This window comes from Buteo buteo, chromosome 21 (assembly GCF_964188355.1).
Source record: "Buteo buteo chromosome 21, bButBut1.hap1.1, whole genome shotgun sequence".
In the NCBI taxonomy this organism is placed as follows: Eukaryota; Metazoa; Chordata; class Aves; order Accipitriformes; family Accipitridae; genus Buteo; species Buteo buteo.
Genome location: NC_134191.1, coordinates 1,587,537 through 1,611,347, shown reverse-complemented (window position 1 = coordinate 1,611,347; position 23,811 = coordinate 1,587,537). Strand labels below are relative to the sequence as shown.

General features: G+C 41.7%; 1 protein-coding gene across 2 annotated transcripts in view; it reads left to right on the top strand.

Annotated features, from left to right (window-relative positions):
* The window catches only part of GRM7 (glutamate metabotropic receptor 7), a 308,320-nt gene that overhangs the window by 153,729 nt on the left and 130,780 nt on the right, over positions 1-23,811 (top strand). For both annotated transcript variants that reach the window (XM_075052544.1, XM_075052543.1), the window contains exons 3-4: positions 10,383-10,524; positions 11,418-11,572. In XM_075052544.1, the coding sequence (XP_074908645.1) occupies positions 10,383-10,524; positions 11,418-11,572 (297 nt within the window). The remainder of the gene's footprint in view (positions 1-10,382; positions 10,525-11,417; positions 11,573-23,811) is intronic.

Genomic DNA, 23,811 nt, shown 5'->3' with positions numbered 1-23,811 from the left:
AATCAAATTTTAAAATGATTCAGTAGAATCGTAATGTATAGAAAGTTTCTAAGTTAAAGCTGTTGCGTATCCACAAGGATGCTTTCCCTTGGATAAATTGTTGCGGTTTCATGTTTTAATGTAAATTTATTATTGGTGCACATTTTAGTTTTTACAATTGAGTTATGAGGCTATGGAGACATAATTTAAATTCTAGCCCATCTGCACACCAGTGCAATTGTAAACTTCTTTTACTGGCGTACGCAAGAACTTCATAACTCTTGGTAAGTAGGATATTAACTGTTTCTAGTAAAGAAACAGAAGTCTGATCCAGAGCCTCGTTAAAACTTTGGTTTTGGACATAAGGACCCAACTGTCATTTCTGGATCTCTCTGTAAGTTAGGTTTTTTTACTTGAAGTTCTTTTTTCTTGAGGATTCCGCATACTCTATGCTGATTTAGCCTCTCCGTTTTTTGTTTGTTTGTTTGTTTGTTTTCCTTGAAACGTGATAACTCCATGCTCCTGAATTTTCCATTTTCTGGGTCTGTGTTTGTTCTGGGTGGAGCTGTGACTACATTAACCCTGCAAATGCAGGCAGAATGAAGTCCAGTCAGTTTTCTCTGAATATGCCTGGGTCTGTTTTAATTTTGGGGGTCAGAATAAATTAATTTATTTCCATTTCTGGCTGGATGGAATAGCAGGAACTTTTCTAACAGTGTGCTAATTTCCATAGATCAAAGTTTCTTTGTATGGCACCTGCCAGAGCTGGCACTGTCATGGATCACCCAGGGGCATCTCCTTTGGGCTCTGCATCACTGCTTTAAAGAGAAGATGGGTCAGTACTGAAGTCCAGCCTTTGCTGTTGGATGAGTGCTTGAGAGCTTATATATGAAGCGTATGGATGGGCTCAGACCGGTTCCTGGTGAACTTTCACACTCGCAGCACCTTGTCCCTTGACGGGACAGGGGAATATTAGAGGTTCTGTAATGTGGTCAGGGTTTATTTTGCTAGCTTGGTTTACTGTGAATTTACAGGTTTGGGAATGGGACTGGAAATTTTCCTACACTAGATTAACTTAATGAAAATCTTATTATTTCTTGCATGAGGCTGATGACAAGTCCTGTAAAGTGGTCATTGGGGGGGGGGGGGTGTGTCTCTTTTTTGATTTAAAACTGTAAATGTGAATTCCCACATATAACAACAAATCACCTTAAAACGCCTACCTGACACACAGGCTCCTGCTGCATAACGTTCACTCTTCTCTAAAGCGAACATGTGAGTCATGTATTGACTTTCCAGTGATTGTTCTTTGAAGATTTTGTGGCTTTTGTGTCAGTTGTTTGAATAACTCTCTTTTACTGGTGAGGAGTTTGACGGCAAGCTAGCTGGCAGGCCCGGCTGTATTTCAAGTATATGAAATAATCTTTATCATTCTGGTTCCTTTAGGACGTAATTCAGCTTTATCAGGGAAATATCCTCAATTGTGGTATCAAAGTTTTCACATGGGGAGAATACTGACTTCTTTAATGTCAGTCTTCAGTGTTACTGCCACTGGTTTCTTTTTCTTCTACAGAATATATGAGGCTTAGAAGTAAAATTCATTGCAGCTAACAAATTGTATATGCAGGATATATAAGTATATGCCAAAACCCAGCAGTGACATATAAAATGTGCAACAAAATGAAAAAAATACTATATGCCTTTGATGTTTATTTTGTTTCTTCCCCAATTAATTCCTCTCCTTCAGGCTATCCCAAACTTATGTCAAACTGTTTGATTTATTCCCCCTTGTGAAATGTGGGGTTTCCTGCTCTGTTTCACAGAGCTTTCAGCACGGGGCTTTGCTGAGCATCCCATGTCTCTTGGCAGGGGCACCATGGGACCGCATTGGCTCCCTGGAGGGTTTCTTTCAGGGGGGATCAGAAATCCTCACTGCTTGAGGAGTTGTTATTTTTGTTGTCTAGATTAAAAAATCTATATATCATCTGTACTTAACCTGACCTTTCCATATACTTCCCAATAAACCTTCCTTAAAATCCCAAATTTAGGGTGTTTCTGTGCTGGTGTGCAGTGAGAAAGGTCTTCAAATCCCTGCCAGTGGAGGAGCAGCCGAGCCATGCCGTGCCGAGCCATGCCGTGCCATCTCTCTGCAGTAGGGCATCGGGGACAGGCTGCCCTCCAAGGGGCCAGGCAGAGGAGGAGTGGAGGAGAATCCATGAGCCTCCTCCGGCCAAACTGAGGAAAGCGGGGGTCGCAGTAGCTGCAGGCTCAGCTTTTCTTTGGTACAAAACCGAACAAATGTCAGACCTTGTAATTACCCTGAAAGCAGCCTTGTGAGCGTGATAAATCCATGGAGGGGGGAGAAAAGTCTTTAAAAGCAATCAGCTGCTTTCTTTCAGAAGGAAGCCGGTGCGAGCCCATTGCTTTGTGTGTTGTTCCCGTAATTGTAATAAACATCCAGGAGGCAGCTTTCGGCAGCTGCTAATTTTAACGTAACGTATTAATCAAATTAATTGAGAGTTCCTTTTAATAATTAGCAACAGCAAACATAGCTTTCTGAAGCGACGTTTTCAGTATTGCTAAAAGTGATTCCCCCCAAAAGAGTATCTCTGTAGATAAATCATCTGAAAAAGTGTTAAATTGTCTCTTTTGCTACCTGATAATCCAATTAAGTGGTGATAAGAAAAATAGCTCTTGGAGAATTTCAGGGAAGCAGAATAATGTACTTAGTGCTGTACCAGAATCAAAATACCACATAATCGTGGGTATCCATGGATACTGAAGCAACACTTTGATTACTAGATACATCCATTACCCTTAAATACCAGAGTTAGGTGTTTAATGCCCCGAACAATTTAATGCATGACTGCTTGAACTTGCACAGAGAATTCTCCTGAGGTTTTGCCTTTCAGAGGCACAGCACAGAATCTGTCAGCAGGCGAATGGAAGGCAGCTATGATATTTCTAAGACTCTCTGTCTTCTTCCAAGTTCCTGTGTGCTTTGCAACTGCTGCCACCCAGATGGCTCAATTTGCCCGCCTGTCCTCGAGCTGCCTGTGAACTGGAGCATTATGTGATGTGGCCCGATCTCTATCCCACATCAATGACATATGAGTGGGATTCCCGTGAAAAAAGTCATCTGATAATCTTTTACAGTGCTTGTGCTGTTGGCACTCACTCCGCAGCAAATGGATGGGCTCGATGTTGTGTCTCTACAGCACCAGACCTTTTGTCACAGCAAGATGAGCATGTTGGTTATTTCACAGCACTGGATCCATCATGAGGTTGAAGACACAATTTCTCCACCAGAGTGTTGACTTCTCCATTTGTTTTGCAGAGCAGGAATGGGAACCCTGGACAAAAGCCTCCTCTGCGCAGAAGCTGTTGTGGGTCCTGAAGGCACCCAGGAGAAGGGCACGTGGGGCTCTTACTTGGGTGGTCTGAGCAGGGTCCCCTGCGACCAGCTTGGCTTTCTCCTTTCTGTTGCTTGAAAGGATCCAGTCCTCCCTCCTAGTGTTAATAGTGAGGAAATAAAGTGCAAAAGGGAAGAAATAAAATAGGCATTTAAAAAGCACTTTGATAATGAGCCTTGGAAGTATGATTGTTTCACCATGATCATCCTATAGCGATGGCTCCAGCACCTTCTCAGGGTGGGCATCTGAGCAGGCAGCACAATGTGGGTATTTTGGTGTCTGCTTCTGCTCCTGGAGTGTGGCGGGGCTGGGTTTGGTACCTGCGCTTGACCCTCCATGCAACACTGGGTGCTTTTGTAACGTGAAAATGCCATATGATTCAAGAGGTTGAAGACAGGAAAAATGTGAGCAGAAACTTTTCATTTTTTAATCTTTGTAAAGATTACTGGTTTTGATATTTTATTTTATTCTACTTTGTGCTTTTATGTACTCAAAAAATGTCTTTTATATTATCAGAGTCCAAAACCAACTTCCTAGAATGTCTCAATACCAGTTTTCATAGCAAAACATTTTTTTTGAGGGTACTTGTGAGGCAGAATCTTACATGTGTTCTGTTGGAAAGGGGGAAAAGAAGAAAGCTGGCATCCTGTGTAGGCAGGGAAAGAGTGGGTTTAGTCCATTGTTTCTGACAGTAATTGAACAAACTGAATCCTTCCTATAAGCCAAAGCGAAGAAACAGATGTTGTATGATCCCACTTGTTGCACAACTAGTCCTTTTCAGTCTACCACTGCTAACCTGCTCATCTTGCATTTTTCTGATCACCCTTACTGTTCTTTCCTTCATGGAGTTTCAGTGCTGTTTTTTTCTGTTCCTGACTGAGTAGTAATTGTCTGCAAAAAAGGAAAAAAAAATTCTGGTGAATACTAATTTGGGGGGAAAATGTGTTTTCATGCTTCCTAAATCTATTTGTAAACTGAGACTGAATTCAGTCTGCAACTTTGGTTGGTGAGAGTGGGGAAGGAACATGAGGAGGGGAGCTGGGGTTCCCTGTTGTACCTGAGAGCAATTTGCCGTCTGTGCGTGGTGGCTTTGATCTCGCTTTTGACACTGTTCTTTGACTGAAAATCAGCATTGTCTTCTGTTCCAGCTGGGGCTGGTGCAGCTCTGCAGATGGGTGTGGGGACTCTGGCCTGGGGTATCGGTAGGTGATGGCAGGGTCAGGACACTGGGAAGTCTGAGGTACAAGTTCAACACCTCTCTGGGAAAAGAGGAAACTCACATTTTTTGGACAACTGTTTTAATCATTGGGTAGGAGGGAGACACCAGAATCTCCTGTGTGGTTCCTCAGTTGTTTCCTCCCACAGGTCCCTAATAATGACTGTTTCCAATTCAGATAAAATGGAGATTTTTGGTTTAGGTGAAATTAATTGCATGACTTTTTATTTTAATGAGAAAAACTGAAGATCTTACAACAAAAAAAAAGTTTGATCTATAAACTTTCTTTTTCAGTCTGGCAGCCAAACAAAAAGAATCAGGTATTTGTATATCCATAATTGCCAGCATCCTGACCAATACCTTAAGATAAATTTCCTCTGCCTCCAGCATTGCTTAATTAAAACTTCTCCAGAAGCATGTGAGAAAGTAGGCACCATTATAAGGATGAAAGTGAAACTGAACAAGGTTCTTGAGACAGAAATTCTGCTAAAATGAGTCTTGTCAGTGACTTAATGAAGCTCAGAGGGCTCTTCTACTGGAAATAAAATTTTGGGGGGAAATTGTTTTTCACCAGCCAGGGAGAAAGGACCCAACTTCACTTGCATGCTGTTTGTCGAAAAAGAATCTGGAGGTGCTGTTAATTTCAGTTGAAATGTTGGCATTTCTGTCTTTTCTCAGAGCGCTGCCAGTGGTTGCAGTGGGGGGAATTTTAATGCCGGGAACAATCCCAAACAATTGGGTCAGTTTGCCAAAGTGGCACAAACCACTGGGAGAACTAGAAGCTGTAAAACCAAATAATTTTCAAGTTATTGTTTGAGGAAATGGTTTGCCTTGTTGTCTTATCCTTTTCATAGATTATTGTGCGTTTTCACGGCTTACTTGTTGGACAAAGGCGCATCTGGAAAAGCTGAACCTACCAGGTCTGCTCCTGGTGTTCCCATCCCGGATTTGATGTTATTACAAAAACATTTGCTGGCAGCAGGGAAGGATGAAAAACATGCCAATGTTAGACTTCTATACATAGCCTAGAAGAGAAAGGATATTGTTTCAAGGGTAGAGTGATATAGAACTGACTGCCTCATCATCATTGTTTTGACTGCCTTTCATATACTGATTCCTGTAAATTTTTAAAATTCCATCGTTAAAGGAGTTAAACATTTGCTTGCAGAATTGCTTGAATGATGTATCTTATACATACTACCGTTCACATCTCTTTTATGCATCTCCAATATCCATTATCTTCATAACGGCCTTCGCACTTGGTTGTAGCATCTCAGTTAGTTACCTGCTCTCTTTGCTCACTAGGCAGAAATAACCATAGCAGACAACAGGAACCCTCTGTAGCCAGCTGGTTTAAAGCGTGGTACTGCTAGTGGGACGAGTCCCCGGGATGCCTGGGAGGCTCCTGGTGCCACGCAGCCTGCAGACCACGGCTGCTGGGGATGTGCGGAGCAGCTCCATCTCGTTGGCAGGGTGCAGCACGGGTTCGACTCCCAGACTGCTGTTAATTGGCATAGCAGTTTGTGGGAGCATATGCCACTTCTCCAGTCCGCCAAGGGTAATATATTACTGCAGAAATCCTATGACAAAATCCTTAATTTGCAACTTTCACATTGTTATCGCTGAATTCCCTTGGAGGTTTTTACCTTGGGAGCACTGTGAATTTACCTGACAGTTTAAATACCTGTGCACGTTTCCTATTGTAATAAGAATGCAGGATGAGAATATGAAAGTTAAACTTATTCTATATGTGTCATTTGGGCAATATACACCCAATTTCTTGGTCATCTGTTATTGCTAAGGAATGAAAAATGATGTGTGCCTCTGCCTGCCATGAGGTCCTCTGCCGAGATCAAAACACTTTTATTCAAGCTCATAAGCTTGGATGTAAAGAGAAGCTAATGTGACTAGTATAGTCGGGTGGCTAGGATGGATCACCCTGCTGCTACAATAAGAGCTTGTGCGCTGATGTCAAATGCTGCCCGGTGTGGACTTGAGCAAAACAAAGCAAATTAGAAAATAATACACGTTGACCCATTTCGGTGCTGGGAGCACATATTAGTCATTTTGTAATAGTGTCACTTCCCTGAAAGAGACACTACCAGTTTAAAATCAGAATACCCATCAACATGTCTGAATTGTATTATCTGGGTCTTGGTCCTCTTGCATCTTACTTCTCTGCCTTTTTTATTTGCCCTCGATCTGCCTTGTATGGCTTTAGCCATTTCTGTTCCTAATGTTGCTTCAGAGAGTGCTTTCTAATGCTCATCACTCCTGCTGTGGTTATATTGACAGTATCGTAGCTACCATACTGTAGATAAAATATTTTGGGTTTAGTCATTGATATTTACCATTTTTCCATAATTCCTGCTTACCATTTATCTGTAATTCCTTTGCGCCAGGGATGGCACAAAGCTTAACAGGGTATTATATCATCTGCTCCATTTGGGAAAGCTCTTCCACCCTCCCGGCTGTAAGAGCAGCTCTCCATCTAGCGTGGGCTAAATGCAAAGTGTCTGACCACCGCACACTTACCATAACTGGCATGCTAAAAGAGGAGCTCTGTCACTTCCCTTCACCAGTGGACAGCAGAGAAACTAAGAGCTGACCTCCCAAAGGTAGTAGAAAAATCTGTATCACAAAAAGGACCTGAAATCTGCCCTCCCAAATTCCAAGCTGTTTCCTTTCTCCACCCTGGGCCCTCTTTTCTTTCAAAACCCCGTGGAAATTACATACTTTGAAGCCGTACATTGCATTAGAGGCTTTTTTTCCTCGCTATTGAGAGCCTGGCCACAGCTGTCTCTCTGTCCAGAGATGCTCAGTTCAGCTGTAATCATTATCGACTATAATAAGATTTTTGGCTTCTCCATCCAGGCAATAGAGATTGCATGACCCACACAATAGGTGTAATTATTGTCAGGGTAGGTTGCTGAGCTAGCAGCCTTCCCAACGATTTTAGCCTTTCTTCCAAGCACCTAAATCATGTAGATCACAATTACTTAATATTAAATACTGATTTTTTTAATAATAGTTTTACAACAACAATGCATCACCTGATCTGAGAGGGGGGTGGTTCTTTTTTTCCCCTGGATACAAGGATACTTTAATGTAGACAGACTCTTAACTACGGAAATATTACTGTGCTGGGTGCCAGGTCTGAGAGCCTTTTGCTTCTTTTCTCTCTGCATGCCTGCTGGGTGGTCATTTCTCCATGGTGGAGCTGTGGTATCGGGGGATGAGCACCTGTAAGCATTCTACTGTCCTGATTTAAAAGGCTCTGAAAGTTACTTACTGGTGCAGCAACTAGAAATCAGGAGGTGCTGGGGAATACTGCTCTGCGTGCCCGTCTGCTGGTGTCTGGTCTTTGGGGCTGTATCTCCAGCCCTCTCGTGAGAGAGCCTGCTTTTTCTGAATGAAAGCAATGGAGACCTATGAAGGGTTGCAAAGGATCTTCGCCACAGCTTCAGATGTGTCTAAATAATGGCTCCATCCAGCACGCGAAAGCCCTGTGGTCTCAACGCTGTAAGATATATCCTCTCCTGTTCTGCTGTGTCAAAGTGGGAGGCTCTTGAAAGGACACCGTGGAGGGAATGCATAAATTTTCAAGTGACAAATCTGGGAGCTTTGTAACAGTGTGTGGGTTGGGTTGGTTTTTTTTTTTTCTTTTCTCTCAGTGATTCTCCAAAGTTGCCATGTCCTTATTTAACAAGAGAAATAGGAGTCTCTCGTGGGAGATTCGAAGTAGCTTGGCTTGGCATGATGGAGTGCCAGGGAGGGCACGGGTACTTTCCAGGAGCAGCTAATAACTTTAAATTCTCCTTAGGCGTGATGCCAGGATGGAGAGATTTTTCCTCAACAGAGACACATGGATGGCTTCCCCTCGATTTCCGACTGTCTGCTTGGGAGATGCCTTGGCCCTGCTTGCGGAGCAGGAGTCTCAGGCTTGAAACTAGAGCTGGCTGGGGGGGTGTGCGTTAAACCAGCATGTAATCTGTGCCAAGTGGGGCATTTCAGGAAAGCTGGGTAACTCTGCTCATGGATTTGAGTTGATTCTGTCTAATTTTGACTGGGGAAAAGAAAAAGAGCATTTAAAAATGTTTAAACCTTTTGAACTTACTAGCAATGTGACTTTCTTTCCTCATTTAAAAATGAGGTTTACTTTTAAAAATCAGTATTGTTTTCTTTTAAAGAAAAAAAGCAGGTTGCCATAATTTCAAGTTGTAATAATTGTAAACCAAAATGAAACAATCTGTGTGATTCAGAGAAAAACTTGGGGGTCATTATTCTGTTTTATTCTTTCTCAGCCTTTCCTTTTCACCGTCTTATTTCTTCCCACTGAAACCAATCTTTTTTTCCCCTGGAGTTTTTGGGTCAGCCAGTACCAACAGACCTGGCTTGACTTCAGGCAACCTCTGTGTCTCAGCTCTCTGTGTCTAAAATAAGGAAAAATTATCCTGACCTACTTTGTAAAGTGCTCAGAGATCTGCAGAAGAGCCACATTTTGCAATTTTAAAACATGCATTTGGTCTTTACGGATGTTCAGTGGTTTTCCTCCAGGTGTTTGTATGGCTGCACTGCCGTGGTTTAGGATGACTGCGTTATTCGTTGGCAGACTGCAGGCAGACCGCGTGTGCTGATGGTGGTTAAGCCTCCTCCTCTATGTTCTTTCCCTGAGAACACCTTCTCTATTACTTCATTTAACACTACTTTTAAATCTGTATTTTGAAGCATATCTGTGAATATCTCCTTCGTCCTGCTGTCTTTTAATTAACTCATCCCTACTGCTGTTTCTTATTATGCATCTCTGATACTTTATTAATTAACACACTGTGCAGTATACTGAGGAAGTTGGTATCTAAGATGCCATAAAAGATGAAAGTGTTTATCACTGAGAAACAAAATAATGAAGGCAAAAGTTGTGTTTTCATCTGCCAACAATGACAAGCAGAATGTCACTGGAAATGTGATTTTTTAATTTTTTTTCCCCTAAACCAAGCTATATAACTGTAATATGTGAACTGTGCTAAAAGTGAATATTTCTTTGGTATGGATGTATTTATCACTATTACCGTGTTGATACCATCTTTGCAATGTTACCTGTGTATTAATGAGAAGTCCAGTTCACAGACATGCACTTTGTCTTGAGGCTTCAATTGCTTGGGCCGCTCCATCCCATTTGGTAATGGGTATTTGACTGAGTAAGGATTTTCTTGAGCAATCTTTGCTTTGCCAATATCTCAACTCCTTTACTGTTCCTGTTCCAGATAAGTTGTTTCAGTGGAAGCATTTTCCATCAATATCCTTCAGCTTGCAAAATTAAAAAGAATCTCAGCTCTTCACTGAGATAAAGTTTGTGTAATACATTGTAAACATCACTTGCCTTTCAGCCTGTTGTAGTGTTGGTTTTTTTTTAATCAGTTTAAGCTTGTTTGGGTTGTGTTGTTTTTTTTTTTTTTAATCCCTCTACTGACTGGTTTATTTGTTTATTTTGCTTTTCTATGATATTGGTTTTGCCCATCTGTTTAATCCGTGACCCTACCCAGGCATGCAGACTGTGCGTATCGCAATGAGTGCTCTGTGCAAAAAAAAAAAATAAAATTGTACGAATCCCTCAGGAAGCTTGACATGAAGATTGAGTGCTCTGTAAGGGCAGCGATCAGACTGGAGGGATTCTCTTCCTGCCAGGCCCCCCTTCCAGCCACGTGTATTTCCCACTGCCTTTCCTGGACTCTCCTCTGACATAGTCCTTTTCTTCTTTCTTCTTTCTTTAACAGGTGGGCTCTGCATTGCTCAGTCCCTGAAAATCCCCCAGGATCGCAAGGACAAGACCATCGACTTTGATAAAATTATCAAGCAGCTCCTAGAAACTCCGAATGCCAGGGCCATCGTTATTTTTGCCAATGATGAGGACATAAAGTAAGGATGACTGAGGGAATTAATTGATTTGTGCTTGATAGCTATGCAGAAAAGAGAAAGCAAATAAGAATATGAATAATGAAGTGGAAATGTCTGTTGGTAAGAGCAATGGGGGGATGTGGAGTTTACGCTGTAGAGGGTAGCGCCAGGTACGGAGGTGCTGCTGTTGCTGCCCTGGCTCATGTGGTGCTCCAGACAATGCATCACAGTAGTGGGAGGATGGGAATGTTGATAAAGGTCTGGAGGCTTTTTCTAGCGTAAGGTTACTCAGGCATTGGAAGGCAGACTTGACCTTACCTCTCAAAGAGGCATTAAGAAGATGCCCCTCTCTCCAAGCTCATGCTACTATGTATTAGTCATTAATTCAGAGTCTATTTTACAGCAAATGATGGTTACTAGTGATAAAATGTCTTGGATGCTCAACGTTGAACTACATAAGGTGCTCAAGGTTTAACCACATACAACTCGCTCATAAAACAAGATAAAGAATATTTTAAAAGTGTGACTTTCATTTCTCACTTGCCCGTGTCCCATATTCTCTGTCCAGAATTTTAAATTAGCTTAAAATTGTGATGGTACTGTCAATTGCTGAGAGGCTCAGTTCTACAAAACGAGGCACAGACAAGTTAGGATAAAGTTTCAGTAAAGTCAGTGGCAAAAATATACGTTTTAGTGGAATCAGTACTTAAGTCTTAGTATATAGGGTGAATTAAGAGAGAGGTCCAATCTGTGCTGCATAGATCATGATACGGTGTGTTGCGAAATTCCTGAGCTCTGTTGGTTACAGGAATATGCTATTTCTGTTCATTCTGTCCATTGCGACACACCATTTTCCCCAAGAAATTATATGTTTAAATGAAATTAATTTGTGATCAAAATGTTCTTTTCTGCAGGCAAATCCTTGCAGCCGCTAAGAGGGCAGATCAAGTTGGTCATTTCCTATGGGTGGGCTCGGACACGTGGGGCTCCAAGGTGAGCCCGTTACTTCAGCAGGAGGATGTCGCTGAGGGAGCCATCACCATCCTGCCCAAGCGAGCCACCATAGAGGGTAAGAGCTCTCTTCTGCTTGCCTCTCTCTCTCCTGCTTCCTGAAACACTGGTGGTACAAAATTAATCGCCCATAATTTTTTCTTGTGTGTGTTTTCTGAATAAATATGTACAGACATACAAAGAGTATAAAGGACATTAAGTAAGTCTTCATCTCCTGGAATTTTCCTAAATGTTTGTGTTCCTCATCTGAAAACTATACATTATTTCTGCAGTTGAGAAGCTACCGGCAGTTATTTATTAAAGGCACGATTTCAGAGCTTATATTAAGCTGTGGTGATATGACAGGGCCTTTATCACTTAATAGAAAGTAAACCAAAATGATCTTAACATATCATGTATATACACAGGAAGAGAAAATCTTTTGCAATTTATGCATTATCTCTGAAGCAGTGGATAAGTTTTCTACTGAAGAAGTAAAAATTCATTTTTAAATCAGCAGTTTCCATTTAAACTTAGCTTAACTTTCATTTCATTCAGATCGAGCACTGGATTTATTTATACATATTGCTTGTGTGCTTCACAAATATATGTACTTGTACATATGCATGTGTATTTAAAAATTATGGGAAACTTTTTTTACATAATCCCTTCATTTCTGAACATTTCTTTGTGTTCTGAAGTGTTTGTTGTCTGATCTTTCCTCAATTTGTTATCCCTTTTGTCTGTATAGATGCTCAACTATCCAAATAGCTTCCTCTGGGCAAACCAAACTCATCGATTAGAGCCCGTGTTCTCTATAATATGAAAAGTGCTTTACAAGGGAGACACTGAGTAAAGAAAACAAGCTCCTTCAGCTGGAACATGGCATTGTGTCGGGCAGGGTCTCCAAAGGCTCCTTGAACATGTTGCCCACATTAAAATAGGCTCTGGTGTCTTCACTCACTGGAAAACCAAATATTTGCATTCATTTTTACTGTGTCTGCACCTCATTAGTTATTCTTCTCAAGTATATAATATGCTTCATCCTTTTACATTTTTTAAACCCTGGAGGCATTTTCACATGTTATTTCTCCATAAATACGTAAAGTTGATAGACAGTGAAGTGTTTTGTTTCTGAAAACCAGGATATTTTAATAATCTTTTCATACTGTCTGTATTCGTCCCTGAGGGTTTTTGACACAGAAACAAAAAGTCTGCCAACAGTACACAAAAATAAAAACTTTCTAAGTTTGTTTGGTTTAAAATATTTTCCTTCTATAATATACATTGGACATAATGAGAAACATGAAGTTTGCCTTTGGACACAATAAGCGACAATAACGGAGTGGAAGCGTTCGGGTATAGAAAGGCAGTTAAATAACAGTTACAAATATCAGCATATTTAGAGTATCTGAAAAAAATTATGTCCATTGAGCCCACAAATATCTTCTTATTCAGTGACTATATTAGCCTGTTGCCTGAAAGTTGGCTAGTTGCATTTTGTACTTGTAGTCACGTAGATTGCATGATTACTTGTTTGTGATGCTTAAATTATATTTTGCCTATATATATAATCGTGTTCATTTTTCAGGAGCAGCTGCCATACAGCAGATACATATTTTGAGGTCCGTGAGTTGCATGTTACTTTCCGGTGTCCTGGTTTCAGCTGGGATAGAATTAACTGTCTTCCTAGTAGCTGGTACAGTGCTATGTTTTGAGTTCAGTAAGAGAAGAATGCTGATAACACTGATGTTTTCAGTTGTTGCTCAGTAGTGTTTAGACTATAGTCAAGGATTTTTCAGCTTCTCATGCCCAGCCAGGGCACCTGACCCAAACTGGCCAACGGTGTATTCCATACCATGTGACATCCCATCTAGTTTAGGAACTGGGAAGGGGGGGCAGGGATTCGCCGCTCGGGGACTGGCTGGGTGTCGGTCGGCGGGTGGTGAGCAATTGCCCTGCGCATCATTTGTACATTTCAATCCTTTTATTACTACTGCTGTCATTTTGTTAGTGTTATCATTATCATTATTAGTTTCTTCTTTTCTGTTCTATTAAACCGTTCTTATCTCAACCCAGGAGTTTTACTTCTTTTCCTGATTTTCTCCCCCATCCCACTGGGTGGGGGGGGAGTGAGTGAGCGGCTGCGTGGTGCTTAGTTGCTGGCTGGGGTTAAACCACGACACCGGGAAGGGAAAAGCACTCAGCCAGAAGTAGGTACTGTACTTGGTATGAAAGGAGAGGCAGAGCAAAGTGTCCCGGAATAGCAGTTGCACTGTCAATAGCAAATGTTTCCTGGCTGCTCTGTGACCACTCAGAAAGGTTCAGGCTGGTTCTTACCTTTTTCAATCCCGTTCATCCATCCCTAATTGCCATCTGTATCTGCCATCTGCTTAGTCCTGTTAGGAGGAAGAGTAAAGGGATGGTTAAGAGCGCAGAGCAAATTCCCATTCTCCTGAAGCAGTTTTCCAGAACTCAGCATTTCCCCTTTCAGACTGATCCCGTTTCTGTTTCATCCACTACGAGAAACATCCAGTGAAATCTGTTACTTACAGAAGTAAGTAATCCTTAGGTATTAGCATTTCTTTGCTTAGTGAGGCTGTTATCCATATAGATTGTCTGCCTTTCTTGCATTTAGACTGCTGTATGTTGGTTTGTTTTTCTTTCTGTCATTGTAGTAATTTCATTTGGCTATGAATCCAAGGGAACTGGAAACAGACATTTTAATGTTGTTCTTTTATCATCCAGCAGTGAACATCTGCTTCCTAAAATTTAGTAATGCATTTCTTTTGATGAAGACATAAAATAAATGAAATAAGAAGCCTTGATTTTTCCCTATAAATTGATGGAAACAGACTAAATGAGCAGAATGGAACTCAATTTGCCCCAAAGGACCATGTCTTGAGCAGTATCCCAGCCTCGCAGTCTCCTTTTTGTGCAGTGCTGTGCAGCAGTGCTGCCGCCTGCCCCTGCGGCTCACAGGCTCCAGGTCAAGGCAACAGTTAAGCACCACTTAATTCCTGCTGGATTTGGTGAGAACTTCTTTATTAGTCATGAATGAGGGGGTTACCCTTATTTTGCTCCTCAAGAGCATCTTCCTTTTTTTTTTTTCCTTTCCTTTTATCACTGTGTTAAATGGTATTTGTAAAAAGTTAGAAAAAGATTCCTAACAAACTTCACTGGAAACAGAGAGCACCGCAGGTCCCATACCTTAACCTGAAATATGTGATACTCCTAGCCTCTTCTCACGCTTCAGGGAGAAATGCTAGTCTAATAAGCCAAGAAATGTTAAATTGCATTGAAAATTAATGTGCCTGCATGTTCAAGTGTACATGGTACACTTTGGATTATCAGATTTTTATATGTCTGTAAAGCTCTTGGTCCTGTAAGTCTTAAACTGAAACAATCATTATATAGAAAAAGGCATTTTTCAAATACCTTTTCTCCCCTAGCCATGATTCTTCAATTCAAAATACAGATGTGAAACACAGGTGTGTTGGTGTGTTTACACCTATGTGTGTATATACCATTTGAAGTTCCTATTTTTGGTAACAGTGGGGATATCGCAGCAGCCTCTGACTCCAGCGGGAGTCTAAAGCGCTCAGTTTCTTGTAGAATCAGGCCCCAGATACGCAGTTATTTGTCTTGATACTTGATGTCACTCTTGGGACAAAATTTTCTTTGCCATAGTCCCATGGGGTGATTTAGGAAATCATTACATGAACTGAATTCAGTCATCTTAAGTCAGTCTTAATATAGCCCGATTGTGTGTGATGTAATTATGCTGAAAGGATGAAGTCGCATCTTATTTGCATAATGGCAGTAGACAGTGAGCCAGAGGAAGCGCACACTTAAATAGTAATCACTTCATGAAAACTTGTGTTTGAAACAAGCTCCATAGCCAACTTAACCAAGTAGCAACGAAGTTGAAAGGCTTTGAGAGGCTTTCAGGGCTAAAGAGCAGAATGTATTTATTTTTAGAACAAGTATGGCAGCAGAATATTGTATTCTGGCTATTGTTACTTTGAACTCTTCTAAAACAAAGCTGTCATGGTGTGTCCTCATGCTCACAGAAGGTTGCTAAAACTTCAGCCCAGTCCTGAAACTCAGCATATGCTCTGAGGAACAAACACAGTGTTGCATTGCAGAACTGCAAGTACCTGTGCTTATGGATGTAAGAGTTTGAAGTCATATGCCTTATTTTGAATAGTCTTTTACTCAGAGTATATCCTTGTCACGTTTTTGTGAAAAGGTGTAATGTAACCACAGAGTGAGTGTTAGTACTGGAAGATGAGAACTAAACAGTTTAAACAACAGAAGAAAGATGTGTTTTCTAATTAAAGTTTTAATGGGATGTAGTAGTAGTAGTATTACATTCATTTTACAGTAATACAGAAATGATGAACATCTGTGGTTCTGGATGCATTTGACATACATTAAACCAGCAACACAACAGAACAAAATCTGCAGAAAATCTTTCTTCTCCATAATGCACTTGGTGGGATTTTACCTACTGCTGCTTTGTTCCCCAGAAACCTTTCTTCTTCTTCATTGTCCTGAATAGAAAGATAAGCTTTGCACACGGGAGAGATTCCTGTATCAGTTTGGTGTTGAAGAACAGAAAGAGTGCCCGGCTAATCACGGGAAGGGTGAAATGCCGCGAAGAGGAGCGAGTGTGAGCTGCAGGAAGATTTCAGGCAAGAAAAAGCAGGCTATTACAGAGTCATTATGCGATCAGGATCGTGGTAAAAATGGGAGATGTTGAGGCAAGTATAACAAGTCCCCAAAATTTCAAGTGCCAGAGGGAGAATGGAAGCACAGTGGAAAATGAAAAGAAAGGTTGACACTTCAAAAAAACAGTGTTTTGTTCTTGCAGTTCAGCTGAGCTACTTGCCTTCAGACTAGCAAATTACTGTACATGGTTGTCTTTTCCTTAGGCAGTGATAGTCTGAGAGAAAGTTGTTCATTTGTTGCAGTTTTCATTTGAAGTCCCAGAAGCTTTGTAGACCATCCAAACCAGCAAGAAACAAAATATGGAAACACTCCATAGATTCTCGTGGGTTGGACCGTCATTCCAGCTGCGGACTTCCCCAAATGAGGGCTGGGATGAACTGCAACCCTGTTTCTTTGTAGATGGAAATGAATTCTTCCACACTACTCTCTTTAAACACAAACTGACCTTTAAGTATTCCAGTGCCACTTCACCTCTTCAGGTTTCAGTAGGTTTAATAAACTTCAGAGCATCTCCTCCTCTTGTTATCACTACTGTACCCAAATCTAATTATATGTTTTAACTGCCTGGGGTAGCTGTCTTTATTACACCATATAGCTGTATATAAGTTACCTAGATCACCCTCTGATTAAAGATGATAATACTACTGGTCCAGACATCAATTCCAGTTCTCCCTAGCAGGCAGTTTCAAAGTCAGGAGTTCCTAAATCCCTTCCCTGGAGGAGAAGCAGATCTTTCTGCCAGTGATAAGAGGATATCTGTGGCATGAGAGATCAAAAAGCCTGATCTTTTTGGAGCAGGTTTATGCAGTACTTGCTGAATTCAGTACAGAAAGCTGTAAGACAGTGCATGTGCAGAAGATTCTCAAGTCCGAGAAATGGAGTTGGGCCAGGTGGTCTTGGGTTTTGGAATAAGTGTCTTTCCCCTTTTTGGTTTTTTCTTTCCCATTTTTTCTTCTAATCTAAGCAACATCTACACTTCAGATTTTAAATTTGCTTATATCAGTCTGTAGTATCTATTCAGATTAAAAATGGCTCATTAAACTCCTTCAGGAGGGTGGCAGTAGAGGGCAGGCATGGTAGGTAGAACAAGAACATTCAAGGTGTTGGTTGGACCTTCAAAAGGTGGCTACAGCTCTCTGCATGGCAGCCCAGCAATATATCTTTATCAAATGCAGTGTCACAGCTGAAATGAGGAAATAAGCAGCCTTATTCCTGAAAAAATATTCCTATCGTGCAACTCCAAGATTTATCCTTCCACTGTTGGTCCCATGCGGACCCCGGGTGAGGTGCTCAGAGCTTGCCTGGGCATCACAGTCAAAGTGGCATCCCTGGGCTTCCCCTCCAGCCTCTCACTCAAGGCTTAGCACAGGAAGAACTAATACCTGGTAAGCCCTTGTTAATACCTGTTAGTATCTTGTTAAGCCCCACATCTGAAGTAATGAAAATTAGTGTTTTCAAGACAGTAGTAATTTTGGATGCTCTTTTGTAATCTACCCAGTCTGATACACTGAGGTTTGCAGGATCTGTAGAAAATACTGAACACCTTTTTAGGAAATAAGAATCATTCAAAAGACCAAGAGGTAGGACTAGAACAGAGATAACTAATTTCTGAAAATCACAGCCATATTTTTAAGGAGTCCAAATACCTCCAGTAGCTCTTACAAAGTTTCAAAAATAAATATATATAATTTCCATGAACTAAAAATGTCTCAGTTCAGGGATATCTTAGAAATTATTTTCCTCTTAATCTCAACTGTGAAGAAGATGAACAACTATCTACTTACCTCTTGCTTTCTGTTGTTCCTATGCCTCTTTTCTGTGCGAAAATTTTCGAATTAGGCTGTTATACTGTGGTTCATGTTGTTAGCAGCCATGCTACTGACTTAGCACTTTCAGATATCTGGTTTTTCCTCTAACTTTTTTCTTTTAAAATAGTCTTCCTTATCTTTCTTACTTACATGTGATCTGTTTTCATGAACACCAGCTCACAGGGAAATGAAACCAAGGAGAGGAACCACTGTAAGAAATAGAGAAGCTAAAATATATATATGATGTTAATTATTTTTAAAGTCTGGCAAAATGCTTTGCCAATGAGGAAATAAATATTCTTTATGGTCTAAGTTCAGAATTTGATGCAACTAAACAATGGGATTCAACTAGATTTGATTAATGATTCAATTCCAGCAAGCTATGGATGTGGCCAAGGTTTGCAGTCCCATGAAGCTCTCAGCTGTGAGGTTAAAGGATGACTCAAATTCAGCACAAGGAAGTGCATAGCTATTTAAAAAAAACCAGAAGCATTGCAAGTGCTGTAAACCTACATAACTGTCCTTGAATTTTTCAGTTGTTTTTCTTTCAAATAGACGGTGAATCATGTTTTTAATATTTTGTTTTTATTTCCAACAAGAGTTGATTTGCTTCTTTTTTGGTTAGATGGTATTAAACCCCGGAAAAAAACAATGAAAGGCTAGTGATTTAAGAAAAAATTAGAATGAAATTATATCTCACTCTTTAGTGGCTCTCAAATATTTTACCTTCCCATCCCCAGTCAAACAAAGGAGCTCAGGATTCATTTTCCTCTGTGTTAAGAGAGAGTATTGAATTTTATCCAACGTTAATAAATACAGGCACTCTGTTCTGTGTCTAGCTATGGCTGCATTTACCCCAGGATGTTTCTCTGGGAAAGACGTGCTTTGTGTAGCACTTACCAACCTCCTCCCTGAACAGAACAGAACAGCTTTATATCTCATAATAATATTTGTAAAATGATCAGGTTTGGATTCTTTTTGTTTACAGCCTGGTTCAGAGTCTTCTACAGTGCTCTGTTGTTCTCAGGTTTTTTCTCTGTGTCCCTGGGGCACGAGTGTGCGCTTTTAAGAGAGTAGGCGAGATGGAAAGATCTGGCTCGGGGGGTTTGGTTCATGCCGAGCTGCAGGGCTGCCAGGGCCAGGGGATCACTGCAGCCTCGCCATAGCAGAGCCCATGGACACCAAAAGCCGGAGGGGACACCCATCATAAGGGAAAAATGTAAGAGGAGGTAGCACAGATCATCACTCCCAGAATTTACTCATTCTTCCCATTACTGCCCCTGAATTTTCCTCTCATCTCCTTGCCACCTGACCTGTTTTGCTTTCTGCACTGCTGGAAAGGCTTCAGTGTCAACGGATGAGTTCTTCCTCAGCACCTCCAGGCTGGCTGTTTGAGAGCCGTGGGACCAGCTCAGCAATCTCCCCTTCCCTGCATGGCAGCAGCGGGCTCCAGTGCCTGGGAGGGGGCACACGAGCACGATCGTCTCTGGTTTCTGGGGTTTTACATAGTGTAATTACAAACAACAACAATCAGGAAATACACTTCAAGGTTGTTTGTGTCAGTAGCTTGACAGAGCGACTCTGGTTTTGACGCTATCTCTTAGAAGCAAAGTTTGCACAAAGGACTATATATCTAAACATTTATTTGTATTTTTTCCACCATGAGTAAATTTTTATTTGCATTTTTTCCACCATGAGTAAATTGTCTTTAGCAACTTTGGAATTAAAATGCTAAAGGTGTTGTGTGCTCATGTTATTAAGTAAGTAAATACAGAAATGTGTCATCTGTTAAGATAGGTTTGTTGTTTCATCCTATACATTTTGTCAAAAAGATGCTTTCAAATGGAACTTCATATTTTTTATAGAAAACCTGTTAGCTGGCCAGCCGCAGATGAAGGAAGAATTTCCCTTTTTGTTCTTCTATATCAGTCACGCAGTGTTTAAAGTCATTCTACCCGCAAACTTGTTGGGAATGTATCTTTCCCAGTGCTGATGAAGCCGTTAATTGAATTTAAATTAATACCGCGGTTACCTGGGAATCCAAGACACACTCACAGCCTTGAAAAGTTTATTGTGTATCGATTCCAGCTGGTTGAAAAGCCACTCTTGGGAGTTAAGATTAGCTTTGATTCCTCCTGGCTTAGTGCTGAATCTCCTTGCCTCTTGCCTGTGTATGTACGGACTCATGCTACAGGAGTGCAGCGTGCAAGGACAGACGGACGGACGGATGCGTGCGCCGGGCCGGGCAGTGGGCTGCGCTGAGCGCTGCCGAGGTGAGCGTGCTTTAGCTGGGGTGCTTAGGGAGCCAGGCATCACACCTCGCCTGTCTTGTACGCTCTTTTGTGGGCTGCTGGTTTGAAGCTTCATGATGAAAAGCATGGTGCGGTTAAATGTTGGCTTAAATACCGCTGCACGGTGCTGACCAGTCTCCTGAGATCGATCGATATGGTAATGCTGGAGATTCAGGCAAACAGGCTCTATTCCCTGACTGTCGGCAGAAACTGTACATTCGCTGTGGTGTTGCAGTAGTGATGCAGTGCTTAACATTAAAGGGTTGAAGCGAAGGCTTTGGGGAGAGGTTTAGGAAGTTCAGAGACAGTAGCTTAAGGGTGTAATTATTTTTTAATATGCAGATATAGAGAAGTTAAGAAACACAATTTTTGTAAAGTTTCAAATTAATGTTATTTTTGTAGTTTTCTTTCAAGGTGTTGAAAGAATGCCTTGACAAAGGCATTGAAGCCTCTGGGTTTTTTTCTTTTGTTTAAGATTCCCTGTAAGTGTTAGTCACTGAGAAATACAGTCTCAGCTGTAACCACTGTTCTGCTGCAGACTCAAAGGCAATGCCCCATAGCGCTCCAAACCTGAGCTCCTGTGAGACAATGTGTTTAGAAAAAACACATAGCATTGAAACTCAAAATGTAAACTTCTACATCATTTCAGTGTAGAATTTTGCTAAAGTTACACATCTGGCTGTTTTGTGGTGTTCAATTATTGGAGTTCTTTTGGGGTTTCTTAGACAGTTTGAAGGTGTGATCTTTTTAGAGTATTAAAGAGAGTTATATGCCACTGCTCAGTGCCAGACACAGCTCATAACCACAACAGCATTAACAAGAAATTTTATCTCGAATGGGGTTTGAACCAGTACTTTTTCAAATGGCATTGCTGCTTCATAGCAAAGAAATTAGGTAGAAAGCTCTAATTGGACCATAAATAACCACTGTAAAACAAAGATTTAGGGAGCTTTCTCTTTGGCCCCTGGAAATGAAATAAACTGCTGGCCCAACCTACAAGAGACCTGGCTTGCTCAAAATGGAGGTACTTCTCTGATGGGAGCCAGCTGTTTTTCATTCTGTGGGTATACGTGTCTCTCTCGCTATTTCTGTGTTTTGTGTATTGCTCCCAGGGCTTATGTTGGCATTTTCTCTTTGATATTCATATTTAACTGTTATCTCAGGACACTGGAGATTGTGTGGGTGGTTGTTTTGAGAGAGGGAGATGTGTACACACACATACACACACACAAACTAGAATGGTTGATGCTGTAAGAAGAGATAATTCACAGAACAATATTTAGCTATTGATCACTGTTCAGATAGGTCATCAGTGGTCTTTGTTTTGGAATACCCTGAATTGCATTTTCTGAAGAACAATTTGCCTCTCAATGATCTAGCACTGAAGTTGTCTGACCTGTCTGTTGGACACATTTGGGCAGAGTATTTCCATCCAGAAAGGAAGAATTTTATTTTTAGAAAGCCTGCTATCCTTGTGTGCCAGCTCCTGATCTGTATGTGATCTGGTAGGAACCTCCAAGCCTTCCTCTGCAGGTCTGCTCTGCGCAGAAGGCGGTAGTGGGTATCCGTGATTAGAGAGGCTTCACGGGGGAGCGTTTCTTCCTCCACACAGCAGACAGCCATATGCTGCTTTCCAGTGTTTTTGCAAGGCAGCAGAGCCAAGGGCAGCTTGGGCTGGCAACCAAACTTCCCATCCTTGCGAGGGGTGTTCGGCAACACGTGGATAGCACGCAGCAAGCGCACGCAGGAGGCAAATGACTGTTTCCTATGCAACCCCCTCAGACTAGGAAATCCTAGTGTTTTCTGGTGCTGTCAGTCTTTGCTTCTGTGCAGAGATTCAAGCCTCATTTGTTCATAGGAATTCATTTTCTGTTTGTTAGTAATATTGGCAGGATTTCCAGGATCTGGGGAGCGATGAAGCTCAGGGGACCTCACCGGACCCCGCATGAGTGAGCCCCTTCTGGGCCACTGAAGCAGAGGTGCCTCACGGAGAATTATAACAAATAATATCTTAGTTTGGCATGCTCTTTAGTCATAGAAACAGAAGTCAAGAAAAGATTCTACCACCTTCTCCCTCTCCCTCAGAGCAGTACTGGCACCGATACCACGCCAAGCACAGCACTGGTTATTGCGTTTGCCTCCTTCACTCAACCGGCCGAGGCAGGGAGCTGAGAGGATGTTCTAGCTCCGAGCTGAGAGCACGAGCGGTTTCATGGCTGAAACAAAGGAGCAGGAGAAGGGAATTAGGGAGGGTGGGCGGTGAGGTGTTCCCGTAGTCCATCTGAAGCATCACACCCTACGTCTGCCAGCGTGGCAGGGTCCAGATCTGGGGCCGCTTCTGTGGGGATGGGGAGGGAGAGCGAAGAGCTCCCCTCTCCCCTACCTGTAAGAGTTGCGTCTTACATGATATTTGTTACACTGTAACTTAAGAGGTTAACACATTTTTCTACTTCACAGGAAGTATATTGGCAGAGTATTTGTCTTGCCATTTATATTTCAGGTATTTTTCACATAAAAAAGGGATTGCAGGAGCTTTCTGAAATAAACTGTTCCTGATTTAGGTAAAAATAGCCATGAATGGTCGCAAATACCTAGTTTTAGAAATGCTGTTCTGCAGGAGGCCTGAGAACCACATATTGTTCCTAATGGAACAGATAATTTTTCATCTCTGATATACTGCTTTGGCAAAGCAGAAAGAGTTTAATATAGCAGGTAGCATTTCCAGTCCAGTGCCTGGTGGACTGCCCATAGGTGTTGCAAAATAGGCAATAAACACTTACTTGAGCAGATGGACTGATGGTCTCTCTTAATGTTTGTTCACATTTGTGACGAATTTGGGCTCAAAAAAGAGCTCTGACTAAGGACTTTGGGATTAGGTCCATGGATACTAGGTGACCATTTTCCCTTTATAATTATTACAGTGTTTTTATTTGGGAAGCTTCAGACACTGAAATTGGGGGCAGTGAAACACAGAATACAAATACAACCTGCTTGTGCCATAAGGCGATGAAGAAATAAAAGGTTCAGTCAACAGTCTTTTCTATGAGGGTTATTCTTTGCAACAAGAATTTAAAATACCATTAATACATTAGAAATTAAAATGAAAGAAACAAGATCCCCCTGCCATCTGCTAAGTAAATACCAGTGTAGCCCATCGGAGCAGCATCTGTGCAGGGAGAGGCAGCAGCCGAGATGGAAAGCACGTCCTGCTCCTCCCGGCGCTGGGAGCACCTCCCGTAGCATCAGCAGCCGGCACCTTCGTACGGGGCTCGTCTCAGTCGTGGAACCGGGCAGGTTCCTGTGTGGTAGCAAAGAGGAGCTGAGACGCCTTGAACCCGCGCTGCCAGCTGAACCTCACGGCATCCAGGAGGCTTGCTTTGTTGTTTGTTGGGTCTCATGTCATTTCTGTGCTGGTCATGCCCTTCCCCACCAGCTGCCTGAAGGAAGAGAGGGCAAGTGTGTATGTTCAGCACTCCTCACTTTTG